Raw genomic sequence first — 18,833 nt, forward strand, 5'->3', positions numbered from 1 at the left:
GAAATTCAAGAGAAGAGCTACACCTCAGTGGCCTAGCTGTGGGACTGTATAAGAACATAGTGAATAATTGCCTCAGAATCTAAAGACTATAAATGGGACCTGTTTAGAAATTCACAGGGCCCAGCAGTGCTACGCAGCTTGGCAGAGAAGCTGAATTGAGCCTGGAACTTTGCATCCTTGGGGAGTGTGAGTCTCTTTGCATAATCACTGTGCAATCTCTCCCCCATCCTGCTTTATCTTTTGGTCAGGAGTCAGTGATTAAGCTAAGAAGCCTACTTATAGTTTAAAAGCCCTCAGGCTCCCATAGCCTACAGGGAAGAAAAAGAACAAAAGAGGCTTTTAATAGCCTCTGTGCTCCAACTCAGGGATTTAAATAATATTGAAACAACTGTTAATTTCACAACTGTGAACTCTTTAAGTACCTTACTTAGACACAAGTCAATCCAGGCAAGAGTGATCAGTAATTTCAAAAGTACTGAGAAAGAAACCTCATAATATACTATATAGAGTGATTAAACCAACAAGAAGAAATATTGGAGAAATGAACCAGGACAAGAATCCAGCTAAAAGCCTCCCAAAGGTTGAACCACAGAATAGTGAAGTTAACATCCTAGTCACAGGAATGAGTTAAGAGTTTGAAAGAATTGTCATCAGAAAAGCAGAAACAACAAGTGAGACTCTGGAAGAAAACACTAATTATCTCAAAGTTATTAGAGAGCTGAAAGCTGAAATAGCTAAGCTAAAAACAAAAATAGTTGAACAAGCTAAAACTGTATCAGAACAGGGTAACAAAATAGATGAACTCCAGAAAACAGTAGAAACAGTAGAGGGGAGAGACAATAGAATAAATGAGGCTGAATACAGAATTAGTAAGATCAAGGATGAAATAGAAACAACTAAAAAAGAAGTAATAGATCTCAAAAAGAGATTAAGAGATACTGAAAACAACAACAGAGACATATGGGATGACTTCAGAAGAAATAATATATGCATTATTGGATTACCAGAGGAAGAAAGAGAGGGAGGGGAAGAAAGCATTCTTCAGGACATAATAGCTGAAAATTTCTCTAGTCTAGACAAAATGTATATATAGGAATAAGCCTAACCAAAGAATTGAAAGACTTGTATACTAAAAATTATGGGTCACTACTCAAGGAAATTGAAAAAGACACAAAGAAGTGAAAAGATGTTCCATGCTCATGGGTTGGTGAAATAGACTGGAGGTGGTGTCTCAACTGGTAAACTGCCAGACTATTACCAGCTGATTAATCTCTCCCTAGACCCCTCTCTATCCATGAGCCACACGTATTTGCACTCACCGGTGATTTGGTGGGTTCCTGAAGTCATTCTAGTCCTGTCTTGTTGCAGTCCCAAGTGGTCTCCTTTGGTATTCCTTGGGAGAATATCTTTACATGTCATACATCAGACAAGAGTTTTATAACCAAAATACATAAACAGTTCACCAAAGTCAGCAACAAGAAAACAAATGACCCCATACAAAAATGGGGAAAGGACATGGACTGGATATTCACCACAGAAGAGATCCAAAATGCCGAGAAACACATGAAAAAAAAAATGCTCCAAGTCTTTGATTGTCACAGAAATGCAAATAAAGAAAACAATGAGATACCACTTCACTCCTGTAAGAATCTCATACATCAGAAAAGGTAGCAGCAACAAATGTTGGAGAGGTTGTGGGGTCAAGAGAACCCTCCTGAACTGCTGGTGGGAATGTCAATAGCTCCAACCCCTATGGAGAGCAGTCTGGAGAACTCTCAGAGGGCTAGAAATGGACTTACCCTATAATCCTGCAATTCCTCTCCCAGGAATATATCCTAAGGAAGTCAACACACCCATCCAAAAAGATTAGCACAATTTGAAATAGCCAAAACCTGGAAGCAACCCAGGTGTGCAACAGCAGATGAGTGGCTGAGCTAGTTGTGGTATATATACACAATAGAATATTACTCAGCTATTAAAAATAGTGATTTCACCTTTTTTCAGCCCATCTTAGATGGAGCTTGAAGAAATCATGTTAAGTGAAATAAGTGAGAAATAGGAAGATGAATATGGGATGATCTCACTCTCAGGCAGAAGTTGAAAAACAAGATCAGAAGAGAAAACACAAGTAGAACCTGAACTGGAGTTGGTATGTTGCACTAAAGTAAAAGACTCTGTAGTGGGTAGGTGGGACTTTTGCAGGTCCTGGAAAAGATTTACAGAAGATCTAGTGGGAGTTGTATTGTTATGTGGGAAAATGAAAAATGTTCTGTACAAACTATTGTATTTATTCTCCGATGTAAAACATTAATCCCCCAATAAAGAAATTTAAAAAATTATATTAAAAACCCTACTTGATCATAGTGCACAATCTTTTTGATGAATTGCTTTATGCATTTGGATAAAATTTTGTTGAATATCTTAGCATCTATGTTAATCAGGGATATCAGTCTGTAGTTTTCTTTTTTGTTGGATCTCTGTTCTGTGTTATTATTGTAATTAAATGCTGGATTGACAAGATTGTGGGATAACAGGGGTACAATTCCATAGGATTCCGACTATAAGATCTTTGTATCCCATCCCTTCCATTGAAAGCTTCCATATTATTTATGTCTCTGGGAGTATGGATCAAAGATATGTATGGGGTGAGGAAAGTTGGAGGTCTGGCTTCTTTAATTGCTTCTCCACTGAACATAGGTGTTCACAGGTCTATTCATACCCCTAGCCTGTTTTCTTTTATTTATTGGGGAATTAATGGTTTATAGTCAACAGTAAAATAAAATACAATAGTTTGTACATGTGTAACATTTCTTAGTTTTCCACACAACAATTCAATCCCCACTATAGATCCTCCTCTATCTTCCAGATCCTGAACCACCACCATCCCAAACTCCCCAGACAGTTTCCTTTTAAAAAAAAAAAAAATATATATATATATATTTATAAAAAGGAAACACTGACAAGACCATAGGATAAGAGGGTCACAATTCCCACCACTGGAACTCTGTATCACATCCCTTCCCCCATAGTTTTCCTATTCTTTAACCCTCTGGGAGTATGGACCCAGAGTCATTATGGGGTACAGAATGTGGAAGGTCTGGATTTTGTAATTGCTTTCCTGCTGAACATGGGTGTTGGCAGGTCTATCTATACTCCCAGCCTTCCTCTCTCTTTCTCTAGTAGGGCAGGCTCTGGGGAAGCGGGGCTCCAGGACACATTGGTGGGGTTGTCAGGGAAGTCCATTTGGCATCATGGTAGCATCTAGAACCTGGTGGCTGAAAAAAGAGTTAACGTATAAAGCCAAACAAATTGTTAACTAATCATGAACCTAAAGGTTGGAATATTGAAGATGAAGATTTGGGGTCTCTGCTTTGAAGATAGCTAGTAGGTCTATTTTAGGTATATTCCAAAGGGCCCACGGCTATACTAGTTTTTTTCCGAGCCTGACATTTGATATGCAGGTAGACCCAAGTTGTTGTCTGGGGAGATGATGTCATGGATGAAAAAAGGGCTAGAAAGATGGATCGGGGATGAAAGTAGCTCCCAAATTTGGGAAAAGTGTATAAATATCGTTGACTATAAATCCTATGATTTGATCTGGGGCCCATATTCAGCATAGGAGTTGATGTAACCTCTGCATTCCTATAGGTCTTAGCTCATATTCTGTGGTCATGAGTAAGGAACATTACAAGCTGCCCCAATTTCAGGACCCATCTTCCTCATGTGGTAGATAGAGTATGTTATCCAATTTCCCTTTGGAGGATAGAACATTCTCTACCATTGTGGATCCACATTGAGGGCAAGGTGCTATGGGGGCCTTCAAAGAGGTCTGTTGTATGCTTTACATTAGGTTGTTCTAGCTCTCCCCCTGCCAAGAAAATTGGATCAGTCCTGCTAGTTTCGTGGGCCCCCTTGGCCCCGCCCCAAGGAACCCCAAGAGGGTTCCAGGGTTCCAGAGTTAGAGAGTGCTTGGCGCCGCTGCAGGGGGAAAGAGGCAGCAGAGTTCTGTTTGGTGATTAGTTTGGGTTAGTTTATGAATCTTTGTTCCTGAATAAAGAAATACAGCTTCCCTGCCCAGCCGTATGTCTCTGGTCATCTCTGTTACCCGCCCGTGAAGCTAGCCCGGCCAGCTGGAGCCTCCAAATTTTAACAATAAATGGCGCCCACATGGACCTGACCTGCGCATCTCTCAGATAAGTGAAGACAATTTGGCTACCTATGTACTATGGCCTTCTCTTCTGCTTGTGAAGAGATCTCCAAAGGCCTCTGCTCTTTCTTCACGAGACTTTTTTGCTGTTTCTGGAACATTTATCTCTTGACCACTCTGTGGTTTCCACTCGCTCGGCTGAACTCAGAACAGCCAGTGGGAGGAGCCAGCGGGCGGGAGGCGAGGCGCAGAGCTGCTGTTTCCACCTGGTTAAACAGCCAACCAGCCGGCTGCGCCCAGACAACCCCGCGCACAGCGCCCGTAGGAGGCCGACGCCACCACACAGGAGCCCGATGCCAACACGCTAGAGCCCGATGCCAAAACGCTGGAGCCTGATGCCAACACACAGGAGCCCAAGGCCAGCCCACAGGAGCCAGCTCTCCACTGTGTGGCGCAGGGCACTGGATGCGGGATTTCTCCACACTGCTCAGCCACTGCGAGCAGGGCAGCAGATATGACAGAGCCATGGGGCAGGGCCGCGGCGGCCTATCATGGCCGCCACCCCTGGGCACCTCGGCCCACGCCTTCTACAAGGCTGGCCCGCCTGCCCTCGTGCTATGAATTCTGGACAGATCCCAGACCTCCCGGACCCCTGGGCTCCCTGCCGAAACTGGGCACACGAGATCTCCAGCTGCCAGTCCGGTCTGAAGGCAGACAAGCTGGAGTACGCAGAGATCGCAACCTGCAATTCCTTGAAGTGGAGCTGCGCGGGAAGCCATCTCCAGATGGTAACCCCCCCCCCAACAACTAAGACAGTACAGATTTAAATTCGTGTTTAAAATGACATGTCTTCGTAACAAAGGTTTCTCTCCTTGTGTATTAATGACCATGTTTATGTGTATGTTTAAAGTTTGGTAAACAGTAATTTTAAGGCTAAATTCTTAATAGTCAAAGTTAAATGAAAAAGGTTTTCAACGTAATTCTCATAAAGATAAAATTAACTTACATTTAAAGTCTGAGGTAAAAATTAGTTAACAATTAATATATTTTAACTAAGTTGGTCTAAACAAAAAGTTAAATAAACTTGTTGATATGTAAAACTCTCCATTACCTTCTCTATTAGAAATGGTAGATCGCACAATGGCTATGCTAATTATTCTCATGCCTGAGGTTTTCTTTCCTGTGCACACCTAGGGTGTGTCTCCATCTTGAATGGGTGTAACAAAAGGTCAAAAAGACGTTATTGATATGTAAAAGTCTCAAATTCCTTCTCTATTAGAAACGTTAGACTGTGCTGTGGTTATGCTAGTAACAAGTTTTGTTTCATAGTAAGTAAATTACAGCCAGCTGCCTTTGGGACTCTAGGCCGTTCCCCACCCCCATGCAAATGTCTGTCGAGACAAGTACGCCCCCCTGAGACAAGAAATGTTTTTTTTTTAAGCTGATAAAGTTTTGCCCACAGAGGAAAAACATGGTCCCCTCAGGCCTTCCCTTGGCAGCACACTGGTTCTTGTTACTTGCTTACATGTTTCTCCATGTTTGTGCCAGTTTCTTTTTTTAAAAATGCCTGTACAATATAGGTTTCTGTTCACCCCACACCCTTGATACTGTAGTCATTTAGTTAAAAAGAAAAGGGGGAATTGTTGTATGCTTTACATTAGGTTGTTCTAGCTCTCCCCCTGCCAAGAAAATTGGATCAGTCCTGCTAGTTTCGCGGGCCCGCTTGGCCCCGCCCCAGAGAACCCCGAGAGAGTTCCAGAGTTGCAGAGTAAGAGAGTGCTTGGCGCCGTCGCGGGGGAAAGAGGCAACAGAGTTCTGTTTGGTGATTAGTTTGGGTTAGTTTATGAATCGTTGTTCCTGAATAAAGAAATACAGCTTCCCGGCCCAGCCGTGTGTCCTTGAGTCTCTGTTACCCGCCTGTGAAGCTAGCCCGGCCAGCTGGAGCCACCAAATTTTAACAACAGAGGTCCATTATGTTCTTCCTGATGGAGATGACCAGTGACAATGGTGAGAGGGATCTATTCAAGGTCTAGGTCCATCATGTCTGTGAAGAAATCCCAGGACTTCCTAACTAGGGCCCCAGATTATGGGGTCCTAGCCAGTTTCTATCTTTCACTAGTAGGGTAGGGCTCCTGGGAAGTGGGGTCCAGGGAACATTGGTGAGGTTGCCTGCCCAGGGAAGTCAGGTTGGCATCATGGTAGCATCTGCAACTTGATGGCTGAAAAGCATTAAGATCAAAAGCAGAATAATTTTTTAAAAAATAATCAAGAACCTAAACGTAAGAGTAGAGTAGATAGAACTAAGGGTTTTCATGTTAGAAGAAGCTAGGAAGTCTATTTTAGGTATAATCCAAGGGGCCTATGACTTTACTAATTTTTTCCTGGGCTGGACATTTAACATGTAGGTGGGATTAAGATATTGTCTTGGAAGATGGTGTCAGAGTTGGGAATAGGACTAGAAAGATGGATCTGGGCAAAGAATAGCTCGCAAATATGGGAAAAGTATATAAATATTATTAACTGTAAACCCTGTTGATCTGACTTAGGGCTCATGTCTATTCATATTTAGCACAGATGCTTGTGTAACCTCTGCATCCTTGTCAGTCTGAGCTTGCATTCCATGGTCATAGGCTGTACTCATTTGGGGACCCATCTTCCTCAAATAGCAAAGTATATTGATGATACTAGGCTCCCGTCAGAGAGTGGGACAGTTTCAACCATTGCTATTCTATATCTTGGGTCCTGTAGAGTCCCACAAGAGGGTTTATGATAGTATTCCTGATGGAGATGATCAGTGATGATGGCAAGAGGGATCTGTTAGTAGTCTAGGCCCATCATGTCTATGTGGGAATCCCAGGATTCCCTGACTGTGGCCCTGGATAATGGAGTGGCCTGGTAGTGACAAGATAACTATCATTAAAGTGTGTTGATCTCTTACTCTTATCCAGTTTTTGTAGTCCTTTATCTGACAGGTTTGGACTTACAGGGATTGAGAGAAGTGAAATAGGAAGTAGGTGAGGAGGGTATCTAGGTCTAAGTAGCTGAGCTAAAATGCTAGCTAGCAGAGCAAGCTAATACTGTAACTGAGCAACATTAAAAAAAAGTTGAGGTCAGGTGGTGATGAACCTGGTTGAGCATACATGCTACAGTGCACAAGGACCTGGGTTCAATCCCCTGGTTCCCACCTGCAGGGGGAAAGCTTTGCGAGTGGTGAAGCAGGTCTGCAGGTGTCTCTCTGTCTCTTTCCCTCTCTAGCTTCCTTCCTTCTCTTAATTTCTGGCTGTCTCTATCTAATAAATAAAGATAATTAAAAAAAATTTTAAGTTGAACTGAAGAATGAAGTTGAGGGAAGGGAGAGCAGGATCTTTTTTTTTTTTTTCCTAACTTACTGAGTCATTAAAGTAGAAGACAAAGATACAGGTATTTGTTAGCAAAAGCTCTTCACTATGCAAAGAATAAAAGAGTTTGGGAAATAAAATAAGCAGTGAGACTGTCAAAAATGTTACAAGGATGAAGAAATGACTGTCCTTTTCTTAAATTATTTGTACAAAATTAATATGTTGGGAACAGGTGGTGGCGCACCTGGTTGAGCACCCATTTTATAATAATACACAAGGACCCAGGTTCAGGCCCCCAGTCCCCACCTGCAAGGGGGATGCTTCATGAGTTGTGCAGCATAGCTGCAGGTGTCTCTCTGTATCTCTCTCTCTATACTTCCCCCTTTCCTCTCTATTTCTATCTCTATCCAATAAGTAAATTAATTTTTAAAAATTAATGTGTTTTTGCAGGGAGCTTGATTCTGTCACACTATATTAGTATATTCTCATTCTGTTAGTCACTTGAGTAGATGTAATTCTGAGAATCATATTGCTCCACTGTTCCCAAATTACTTAAGGTTTATGTGTTTGAATTTTTTTAAGATAGAGACAGAGATGAAAGAGAGAGAGAGGGGGAGAGAGAGAGCTGTGTCTTATAGAGTAATGTCACCGGTTGCTTCTGTTCTCCCTGGTCTAATACATCAGACAAGAGGCTAATAACCAAAATATACAAAGAGCAGCAAACTTAGCAACAAAAAAGCAAATAACCCCATCCAAAAATGTACAAAGGATATTAACAGAATATTCACTACAGAAGAGATCCAAAAGGCTAACAAACACATGAAAAATTGTTCCAGATTGTCAGAAAAATGCAAATAAAGACAACACTGAGATACCACCTCACCCCTGTGAGAATGGCATACATCAAAAAAGGCAGCAACAACAAATGCTGGAGAGGCTGTGGGGACAAAGGCACCTTTCTGTCCTGCTGGTAAGAATGTAAATTGGTCCAACCTCTGTGGAGAGCAGTCTGAAGAACTCTCACAAGGCTAGACCTTCCATATGACCCAGTAATTCCTCTCCTGGGGATATTCCCCAAGGACTCCATAACACCCAACCAAAAATATACGTGTATACCTATGTTCATAGCAGCACAATTTATAATCACTAAAATCTGGAAGAAGCCCAGGTGCCCAACAACAGATGAATGTCTGAGAAAGCCGTGGTATATGTACACAATGGAATACTATGCAGCTATGAAGAGCAATGAACCCACCTTCTCTGACCCATCTTGGATGGAGCTAGAAGGAATTATATTAAGTGAGCTAAGTCAGAAAGACAAACATGAGTATGGGATGATCCCACTCTTAAACAAAAGTTGAGAAAGAAGAACAGAAAGGGAAACTCAAAGCAGGATTTGACTGAATTTGGTGTAGGGCACCAAAGTAAAAATCTCTGGGTTGAGGGTGAGGGCAGATGTTCAGCTTCACTGGGGTGGGGGATAAGGTAGGATGGAATGGGACACCGTCTTTTGATGGTGGGAATGGTGTTTATGTACTCTCCTATTAACTTGTAATCATATAAATCACTACTTAATATGAGAGGTGAGAAATTGATTGAATGTCTCAAACTTTCTAATGCATATAGGCTGAGTCTTTGAAATGCTGACTATACTAATTTTTTCCTGAGCCTGACATCTGATATGCAGGTGGATCCAAGTTATTGTCTGGGGAGATGATGTCATGGTTGGAAAAAAAACCAGAAAGCTGGATCAGGGCAGAGAGTAGCTCCCAAATATGGGAAAGGTGTGTGAATATTGTTGACTCTAAACCCGATCAATTTGATCTGGGGCTCATATTCAGCTTAGGAACCTATGTTACCTCCATCTCCCTGTAGATCTGAGCTCATATTCTCTGGTCATGAGTAGGAACGTTCCAAGCTGCCCCAATTTCAGGACCCATGACCTAACCTTTCTAAGCTTCAAACCTATCACTAGTGAGGTGAAAATTCATGGTGGAGGATAACTTTCATTTCAGAATGAATTCTGCTTTTTTTAGTCAGCTATAATTAATTTTATCAGATGATAAAAGATGAATTTGTTCTTTAAACTTCACATACAAATCAGATCCTGAACAGCAATATTGAGAAAGTTGTGCTTTTTTAGATTCTAGATATAAATATATTTGGAAAATTGACAGTTACAAGAAAATGGAAATCTAAAACTCAACTAACACATCATCTAGATCTTCATCTTGAACTTATGAAAAAAATTAGATATAAAAAGATTCAAAGAAATTTGACTGTCTCCTATTTGTAATGATAATCAGTGGACTATTTCAGTACCTATAATATCTAAATTTCCTACATTATCATGCTATATATATTCTTCTACTGAGCAATTTGTAAACACATTTCTTTTAGCAGTTCACTCAAATTAATTCAAAGGAGAGGTTTACAATGTCATATGGGATACCTATCACTGCATTCTCCCAAAGTGAATTTATATTATTATAAACCTATAACTTTGTCAGTTTAGAAAAGGTAAAAGATGGGGACTCGGGTGGCAGCACAGCGGGTTAAGCGCACGTGGAGCAAAGCGCAAGGACTGGCATAAGGATCCCGGTTGGAGCCCCTGGCTCCCCACCTGCAGGAGAGTCACTTCCCAGGCGGTGAGGAAGGTCTGTAGGTGCCTCTCTTTCTCTCCCCTCTCTGTCTTCCCTCCTCTCTCTATTTCTAACAACAACGACATCAATAACAACAATAATAATAACTATGACAACAATGAAAAACAAGGGCACCAAAAGGGAAAATAAATAAATAAAAGCTAAAAGAATGCTCTAGGGTTGGTTAAAAAATAAGTTGTATACATGTTTTTGACTTATTCTATCTGCTTTTCATTGTTCCCAAGTAGCCTACACAGAATTTCCAGTGGTTACTATAAACACTAATATTTCAGAAGTAGTTCACATATCATTTCATTCACTCATTCATCCATCCATTCGTTCAAAAGTCATAACTGTTCTCTACTTTATGAGAAATAGTGTGTCTATTTTATAAATGAATTTTATATCTGTGTATCTATTTAAGATAACTAAAGTGCAGATAACTTACTTTACATAATTTTGAGTTGCATAATTTGACAATTTATTAACAAAGAAGCTTTATTTATTTCACAAATAAAGAAGCTTCTTTAGGGTATTTTTTCATAGTAATTGATTTTCACTCAATCTTCTCTAAAGAAAAATTTTTTTGTTGTTTTTTACTGTGCTGAAGACAACATCTTGATTTTCATAAATAAAAAACACCTTGATGAATTGATTGTGAAACTGGTAAGACTAGTTGGGTGCATATATTACATACATGGATTCACTGTTTTTTTATATATGTATATACTATGTATAAAGAACAATTTGCTAAAATAAGAATTTTTACTTTGACTTCAAACCATAATTTATTGGTGGTGTTTTGTTTTGTTACAGAGAAAGGAAAAATGCAGGGTGCAGTTTAGACTAGATGTGAACTACTGCTGCAAAGTTAAAGCCTCTTAAGAGTGAGAGAGGGTTGAGAAGGCATAGGGAACCCAGTCAGATGGTAGAAGAAGACATGCATGGTGGTGGGTGTGGCATGCAGACACCTCTCTTGGGGAGATCATCCTGGTGTATGTTGTGAGGAAGGATATAAGACGAGAGAGCGAGTATTTTTCAGACATCGAGGCACCTATCACAGGGAGATGAGAGGTTGTACTTTTGTGCCAACAACTACTGTAAACCATTAGCCCCTCCCCCATAAAGTATTACAAAAATGAAACTGAACTCATATGACAACAACCATCTTTTAAGTCAAAATTTCCCTCAATGAAGTGTTTTTTGTAAAAAAAAAAAAAAAAAAAAAAAAAGAAAAGAAAAGAAAAGACTTGGAACATTTAAATAGAGAAATGGAACCATGTCTTAAATTCCAGAACTCCACTTTTTTAAAAGGGCTTAAAAATCTTTTCCATGAAGCTCATGTGGTGCAAAGCGCAAGGACCCTTGTAAGGATCCCGGTTCAAGCCCCCACCCCTACCCCCACCCCCACTCAACCCAACCCCACCTACCCAGCCCCTCCTCCCCACCTACAAGGGAGTTGAAGCAGGTCTGCAGGTGTCTATCTTTCTTTTCCCCCTCCTCTTTCCATTTCTCTTTGTCCTATCCAACAACAACAACATCAATAATAACTACAACAAAAGGGAATAAATACATTTTTTTTTAACAAATCTTATCCATGGAAAGTTAGGGATAGGGTTAGTTAGGTGATGATGATGATTTGTGTACATAAATTCATTGCCAAGGTTGTCAGCTGAGACCGTATCTGATGAAGGTTGCTAGGATTTCCAAACATGTGCCACTTTTTAGTTTGAACAAGATACCAGTCCAGGTGCACCTTTTCATTTATTGAAAAGAATCATGTGTGACTTCTGGAAAATATGCACCATCAACATAAAGTGTGTTAAATGTATTAAATTGCTTTCTCCTGATGTGGAGAAGTCCTGGGGTTTACAAAGCTAGGTGTTGAGTGATATTCCACATTAGACCTTAAATTCAGTCAAATCAAATCTGCTACTTTACAACCAGTCTTAAGATGCTGTGAATGTTAATATATGTAACTTGTCACTTTAGATCTTTGGATACTATGCCTCGGAAGAAGATTCTCTAACTGCCCAGATGGATGAAGAAAATTTAGTTTTTCTTGTTTCCAGAAAACAACAAATTGTAATTTCAGGTGAAAATTTCCTTTTACTTACAAATTAACATGGAGTTAGATACTTTCTACAAAGTAAATATTAGGGCTATAATATTCCTGTAAAATAATTTTCATTTTATTTATGTGTTTAATGCATTCTAGCTGACAGGGGTGGTGAGTGACGTAATATTTAATATTAGAAAAAAAAACTTTACTTGAGTGGTCCGGGAGGTGGCTCAGTGGTAAAGCTTTAGACTCTCGAGCATGAGGTCCTGAGTTCCATCCCCAGCAGCACATGTGCCAGAAGTGATGTCTGGTTCTTTCTCTCTCCTCCTATCTTTCTCATAAATAAATAAAATCTAAAAAAAAAAAACTTAAAAAAAACTTTACTTGAATCTGAGTTAAAAATATTATCACTGCTCTCAGGGACACTAGGTAGGAGATGTGACAAAGCGGGTAGGGGGTGAAGATGGGTGGGAATTCACATTTTCCTGGGGAGGTTCAGATCTCAAGTTAAATCCCTCAAAATGGTGCCTCCTTCAGTACCAAATAAAATCACATTTATTTGAAATTATTCTTAAAATATAATTTTCTTCACTAGTTTCTTCTCTAACTTCACTAATTAAAACTTTCCATATTTTCATCCTTGATTAGCTTAAGGAGGTTGAACCTTGCATCTCTCAAGATAAATGTATGCTTATCACAGAGGGGTGTTAATCTCAATTTGAAAAGGTTCCAGTTTATGAATGGTATTTATTTCTTCATTTGAATCTGGGACCCAGGAACTCCCATCCCCTCCACTGTTGATACCTCAGGTTTTCTTTCTTCTCTCCAAGGAAGAAGATGGATGAAGAAAGGCAAATCCCTAGAATTTGCCTTGTTCTTCAGATTTGATCCTATAATCTGAGATCAAGTGTCTCATCTAGGTAGACTATAGTATTCGTTTAAAAAGCACCTCAATTTAATCTCAGTCCTTTCTGAACTAAGTCCTCCCTCCCATAACAAATATATGCAAAAGTCTAATAAGTGGATTGAGTAATTTTCAGAATAGATCACAGCAGTGGAAATGTATATTTCAGACTCTGTGGTGAAAAACGAAGTGTGGCATCTTAGTAATGATGTTTCACTCAAGCTTTCTCAGTTATCATTATTGCCCCCTTAGAAGCTGATTAGGCTGTTTCTATTTCCTAATTATGCCATTCCCACAGCACTGTAACACTTCAGATATACTGTTTTTGTAATTTATGTTCTGTCTGTCCTTACATGTAAAACGGGTATGACTCATTCATACTCCTAAGAGCCAGTTTGGACTTCCTGTAAGGGGATTTTTTTTTTTTTTCTCCAGGATTATTGCTGGAGTTCAGTGTTGGCACTATGAATCCAGAACTCTTGGCGGCCCTTTTTTTTTTTTTCATCTTATTGGATAGAGGAGGGGGATATAGAGTGGGAGAGAGAGATGCCTGCAGGCCTGCTTTACCACCTATAAAGCCCCCCACACACAGGTAGGGAGTGGGAGCTTGAACCCTGGTCCTTGAGCTTGTCCTTAGGCTTAGTACTATATACGCTTAACCAGATGCTCTACCACCTGGCTCCTGAGGGCAATATTTTCTGTACTGAGAATGAACATATTAGCGTGATAATGCCAGAGTATGATATCTATTCTCTTGCTTTTCTTCTGTAAAAGTTTATAATTTTACAAACCGTGTTACTCTAAAAACCTTTATATGTGTGGCTTTATCACTCAGTACAAAAGCAAAGAACAATGAAAATGCCTTGTGTTACTTCAAAATACACAAAGTAAAATAACAAGATAAAGCCTGAGATTGTATTAGGTTTTTATTCTGTGTAAGCCATGAAGATAGCAGTTCACAGAAAGAATTTTCAATAGACAAAGAGCTCATCCCAAATTATTCTCTGTGAAAATTCCTTCTTTGTGAAAGCTCATCTGTAAATGTGCATGTGCCTGCGTGTATGCATGTGGGGCAGGATAAAGTATAAATTACATGGTTTTCTAAGAATTCATGTGCCATATATACTTAAGAAAGTGCTATAGATTCAGATACGCTTTTATGGTTTATCATACTCTAATTTCTAATAGTTGAAACTTTTAGTTAAAAAACCTTTTTTTCTAGAAAATGCCTAACAAATGAGGTTTAGGATTTTTACTGCTGAGAGTTAAAAACGAACATTGTTGTGCCATTGACAGGTAGTAGAAGACGTGATGTGATTAAGTGCCTTGTCAAGATTCCTCAGTTAGATTTACTAATAACAGCTTCTCAGAAAGGATTAATAACAGTCTTTAATAGCCAGGTAATTTGAAAGTTTGGACTTTTTCCTCCCTTCCTTCTTCCTTTCTTATTCTAATTTTTGCTTATGCATCATACATGTGTATCTGGTGCATGAGAAGCCATAACTGTTATTTCAGAGTTATTTAGAAAAAAAGGAAACTTAGATACTACTAAAATAACAAGATTTCTAAGACCTAGAGCAATATTTGACATTCTGGTACCTACAGTTTGCATTGTTCCTCAGTGTTTTATGTTGGCACAATGAAAGGACAATCCTAAATAACTTCTTAGTAAAATCAGAGAAAAACAAAACAAACAAACAAACAACAACAACAAGAAAACCAAAGTCAAGCATTTTCTTTCATAATCCTATGAAGGAAAAACAGGTCCCAGCAAAAATATGCACTGAATGAATTTGGGATTCCCAGCTGGCATGATACCTAAGTACAGATACTTATAGAAGATAAAACATTTAGGGTCAGGCAATGACACACCCAATTGAGCACACATGTTACCATGAGCAAGGACCCCAGTTCAAGCTCCTGGTCCCCACCTACAGGTGGTAAGAGGGGAGTTTCACAAGCAGTGAAGTAATGCTGCAGATGTCACTCTTTCTCTCTCTCCTCCCTTCTCATTCTGTTCTACCAATACACATATAGAATATCCCTTACTCTCTCAGTAAATTGAAAGGTAACTTTCTGATAAAAACAAAGCTTATATTTTGTTCTGATTAAGCCTATACCTCTTTAAATAAATCTGTTTAGCATTTTAATTTTCTTTGCCATTGCTGTTAGCACTATTTTGCATTTCAAATTTTTGTATCAAATATTTTTTTAAACCACTAAAGAATATGAGGGAGCATGGATATAGAAAAGAACAAAAGTTGGGCTGAGTAGATATCATAATGGTTATTCAAAGAGACTTTCATGCCTGAGGCTCCATAGACCAAGATTCAATACCTAGTATCACCATAAGCCAGAGCTGAGCAGTTCTCTGGTTTAATATAAATAAATAAATAAATAAATAAAACAAAATCATTAGTAAAGTATCAGGCTCTAGGGGCACAGTCACACAGCCTAGAGAAGCCAGAAAAGCATAAAGCTAGCCTATGGCAAACAGTACATTATTTCACAGAGTCAGATTCTTCAGCAAAAACAGGGAGGAGTGTTAACTTAGAAACTGAGATTAAATCTAGTTGTGTTAGTTCCATCTTTAACTATGGTGCCAACAAGCTTAATTATTTTTCTTTTCTTTCTTTCTTTTTTTAAATTTAAATAGATGAGAGTTCAGACCAGCACCAATGTCACAGTAAGTACATTGTAAAAATTCCTATTTAAGAGGGCCAGGAACATAACACAGTGGTAAGTAATGTTGGAGCTCAAATGGGTGGTTCTCAGCTAGAAAGGTAAACTACCGAATTTCCCATCACTAGTTCAAGAGACTGCGTGAAAAGAAAGAAACTCGGGGAGGATTCTGGCACAAACACACTAGTTTATTGGTGGAGGGTTTGGGTTGATATAGAAGGCTAGACAAAGAACAGTTTTCACATACATCAGAATTCACAGGTTTCTTAAAGGTCAGCATGCCCCTATGCCAGGGGTTGGTATGATAAGAGTTGAAACATAAAGATCAATAAAATTAGTCTCCTGACACAGGCATTTAATTATCCAAAGGCATTGGAGAGAAGAATAGGGGTTGAACCAGTAAGGTGAGATAGAGAAGGAAGAACAAGGCTTTAAAGACATCAAAAGGGCTACAGGAAATAAGGTCTTGGGGTCTTTTCACTTTTCCGGTGTTAGGAGTGTGTGACAGGATGTGCTCTTCCTTTGTGATCAAAAGGTGAAGTAGAATGTGTGAACTTTGAGTGAGTGTAACCATTTGGCTGACAGTAGGGGAGAGGGGAAATAGACTCTTGTGGATTTCAGGAGTCTTACAGAGGGAAAGCTGAGTCTGATAGACTTTTGTCTCTTTGTTCATCTCTATGGAGAGAGGCTAACAAGAGAGGTGTCTTTTCAGACCTCCATCGTGAAAATGGGGGGAGATTCCCTAAGCTCTACCAAACTTCCACATAGTCCCACTAGACTTGTGTGCCTGAGGCTCCAGAAGTAAAAAGGTTCAATCCTGGGAGTCGGGTGGTAGTGCAGCAGGTTAAGTGCACCTGGCACGAAGCACAAGGACTGACATAAGGATCCCGGTTTGAGCCCCCGGCTCCCCACCTGTAGGGGAGTCGCTTCACAGGTGGTGAAGCAGGTCTGCAGGTGTCTGTGTTTCTCTCCCCCTCTCTGTCTTCCCCTCCTCTCTCCATTTCTCTCTGTCCTATCCAACAACCATGACATCAGTAACAACAATAATAACTACAACAACAATAAAAAAAGAGAACAACAAAAGGGAAAATAAATAAATTTTTTTTAAAAAGGTCAATCCCCAGCATCACCTTATACCAGAACTGAGAAGTGCTCTGATCTCTGTCTTTGTCTTCTCTTTATCTTATGAAATTAACTAAATATGTTTTTTAAAAAACACATTAAGTCAAACTTAGTGCTCTTGTGGTAGTTCTTCCAAACTTACTGAACATCTGAATGAAGTGCCTGAATGCACTTGGAGCTTAGAAAGGTTTTTATAGGGGCCAGGGGGTATTGCAGCGGGTTAAATGCACGTGGCGCAAAGCGCAAGGACCTGCGCAAGGACCAGCTCAAGGATCCCGGTTCAAGACCCCCTCTCCCCAACTATAGGGGAGTCGCTTCACAGGTGGTGAAGCAGGTCTGAAGGTGTCTGTCTTTCTCTCCACATCTCTGTCTTCCCCTCCTCTCTCCTCTGTCCTATCCAACAACAATGACAACAATAATAGTAACAACACCAATGAACAACAAGGAAGGGTAACAAAAGGGAAAAAATGGCCTCCAGGAGCAGTAGATTCACCGAGCCCCAGCAATAACCCTGGAGTTCCAAAAAAAAAAAAAATTGTTACAGGGTATAAATTAATGTTTATGAGCTAGAATCAAAACTGAAAATTGAGTAACATCACGGAAGACCCTTGTCTTCTTTTCCAGAGTTAATTGATGGCAAATTTCTTATAAATGTATTACTCCTCAGAAGTATCTATTTAAAAAGCTTTTCTAAGCATCCACTGTTGATTGGGGAAAAGAACTCAATTATCAAATTCCCCTGGCTTGTATGCCTGCTTTTTCGTGTGCAAAGTCTAAGTTCTAGCTTGGGCCTGACTTTACTGGAGGAAACATCTGTGCTATGGTATCTTTCCCTTTATCTCTCTGTCTGACTCTCTCTACATCTAGAAAAAGTTGGTTTACAGCTGTGAAGCCTTGGTGATGACAAAAAAAAAGGTGGACACAACCTAGGATGTGAGAACAAGGAAAACCCAACACATACAACTTGAAAACATTTGCTTTTAAACTTGAAAACAGTGTAAAATTCAGGGACAATTTTGTAATGTATTTAATCCATATTGCTAGGTACCATACAATCCTGCATCAAGTGCTGTATAGCGATAGTGACTTGTTTCAGATTCCCACCTTGAAATGCTTGACTTGGCTTCTAGCTTTCCTCTGATGAATACACTGAACTACAGAGGAGGGTGCTGCTCTGCCCAACAGAACACTCTGTTTTTTCTTTATGTTCCTGAGCATAGCTAACAAACATAGATGGATTCTTTTGCTCCTTTTCCAATGATTTGCTTTTTAACAAGTAACTTAAAAAAAAATTTTAATATTTATTTTCCCTTTTGTTGCCCCTGTTGTTTTTCATTGTTGTTGTTATTGATGTCATCATTGTTAGATAGGACAAAGAGAAATGGAGAGAGGGAGAGAGAAAGACAGACACCTGCAAACCTCCTTCACCACCTGTGAAGCAACTACCCTGCAGGTGGGGAGCCAGGGGCTTGAACTGCGATCCTTATGCGCTGGTCTTTGTGCCACGTGCACTTAACCCGCTGCGCTTGCCCAACTCCCTAATTAACTTATTTTTAATGAGGAAATATTTTATAATGCTACTGCTGCCACAGGGGTGCAATTTCACATGACCCCAGAATACATGTCAGCATACCTCACCCATCACCAAAATGCCATCTCCCTGGTCCACCATACATTACTTGGCCTCCCTCCTCCCCTTTTGACCCTTACCCACTTACTGGGAGATGTTTTTGCTTACTAGGGTACTTATTACCTTTTATATCACAAACAAAATACAAGATAAACTCATTGGCTTTAACTTGATCATTAATTATCACTAAGTTATTTTCTAGCATGGGGACAAGACCAAATAGCTTACTTAATCAGTCGAAAATCTAGTCTTCTATGTCCCTGTAAAAAAGTTTTCTCATTTTAGTGAACAGTGTAGAAAGATAAG

At 39.7% G+C, this 18,833-nt stretch overlaps 1 protein-coding gene across 1 annotated transcript in view; it reads left to right on the top strand.

Annotated features, from left to right (window-relative positions):
* Positions 1–18,833, top strand: part of WDR64 (WD repeat domain 64) — a 156,134-nt gene that overhangs the window by 14,111 nt on the left and 123,190 nt on the right. Inside the window, exons 3-5 of the mRNA XM_060192039.1 lie at positions 12,120–12,222; positions 14,390–14,493; positions 15,750–15,779. Of these exons, the coding sequence (XP_060048022.1) occupies positions 12,120–12,222; positions 14,390–14,493; positions 15,750–15,779 (237 nt within the window). The remainder of the gene's footprint in view (positions 1–12,119; positions 12,223–14,389; positions 14,494–15,749; positions 15,780–18,833) is intronic.

The sequence above is a fragment of the Erinaceus europaeus genome, chromosome 6 (assembly GCF_950295315.1).
Source record: "Erinaceus europaeus chromosome 6, mEriEur2.1, whole genome shotgun sequence".
In the NCBI taxonomy this organism is placed as follows: Eukaryota; Metazoa; Chordata; class Mammalia; order Eulipotyphla; family Erinaceidae; genus Erinaceus; species Erinaceus europaeus.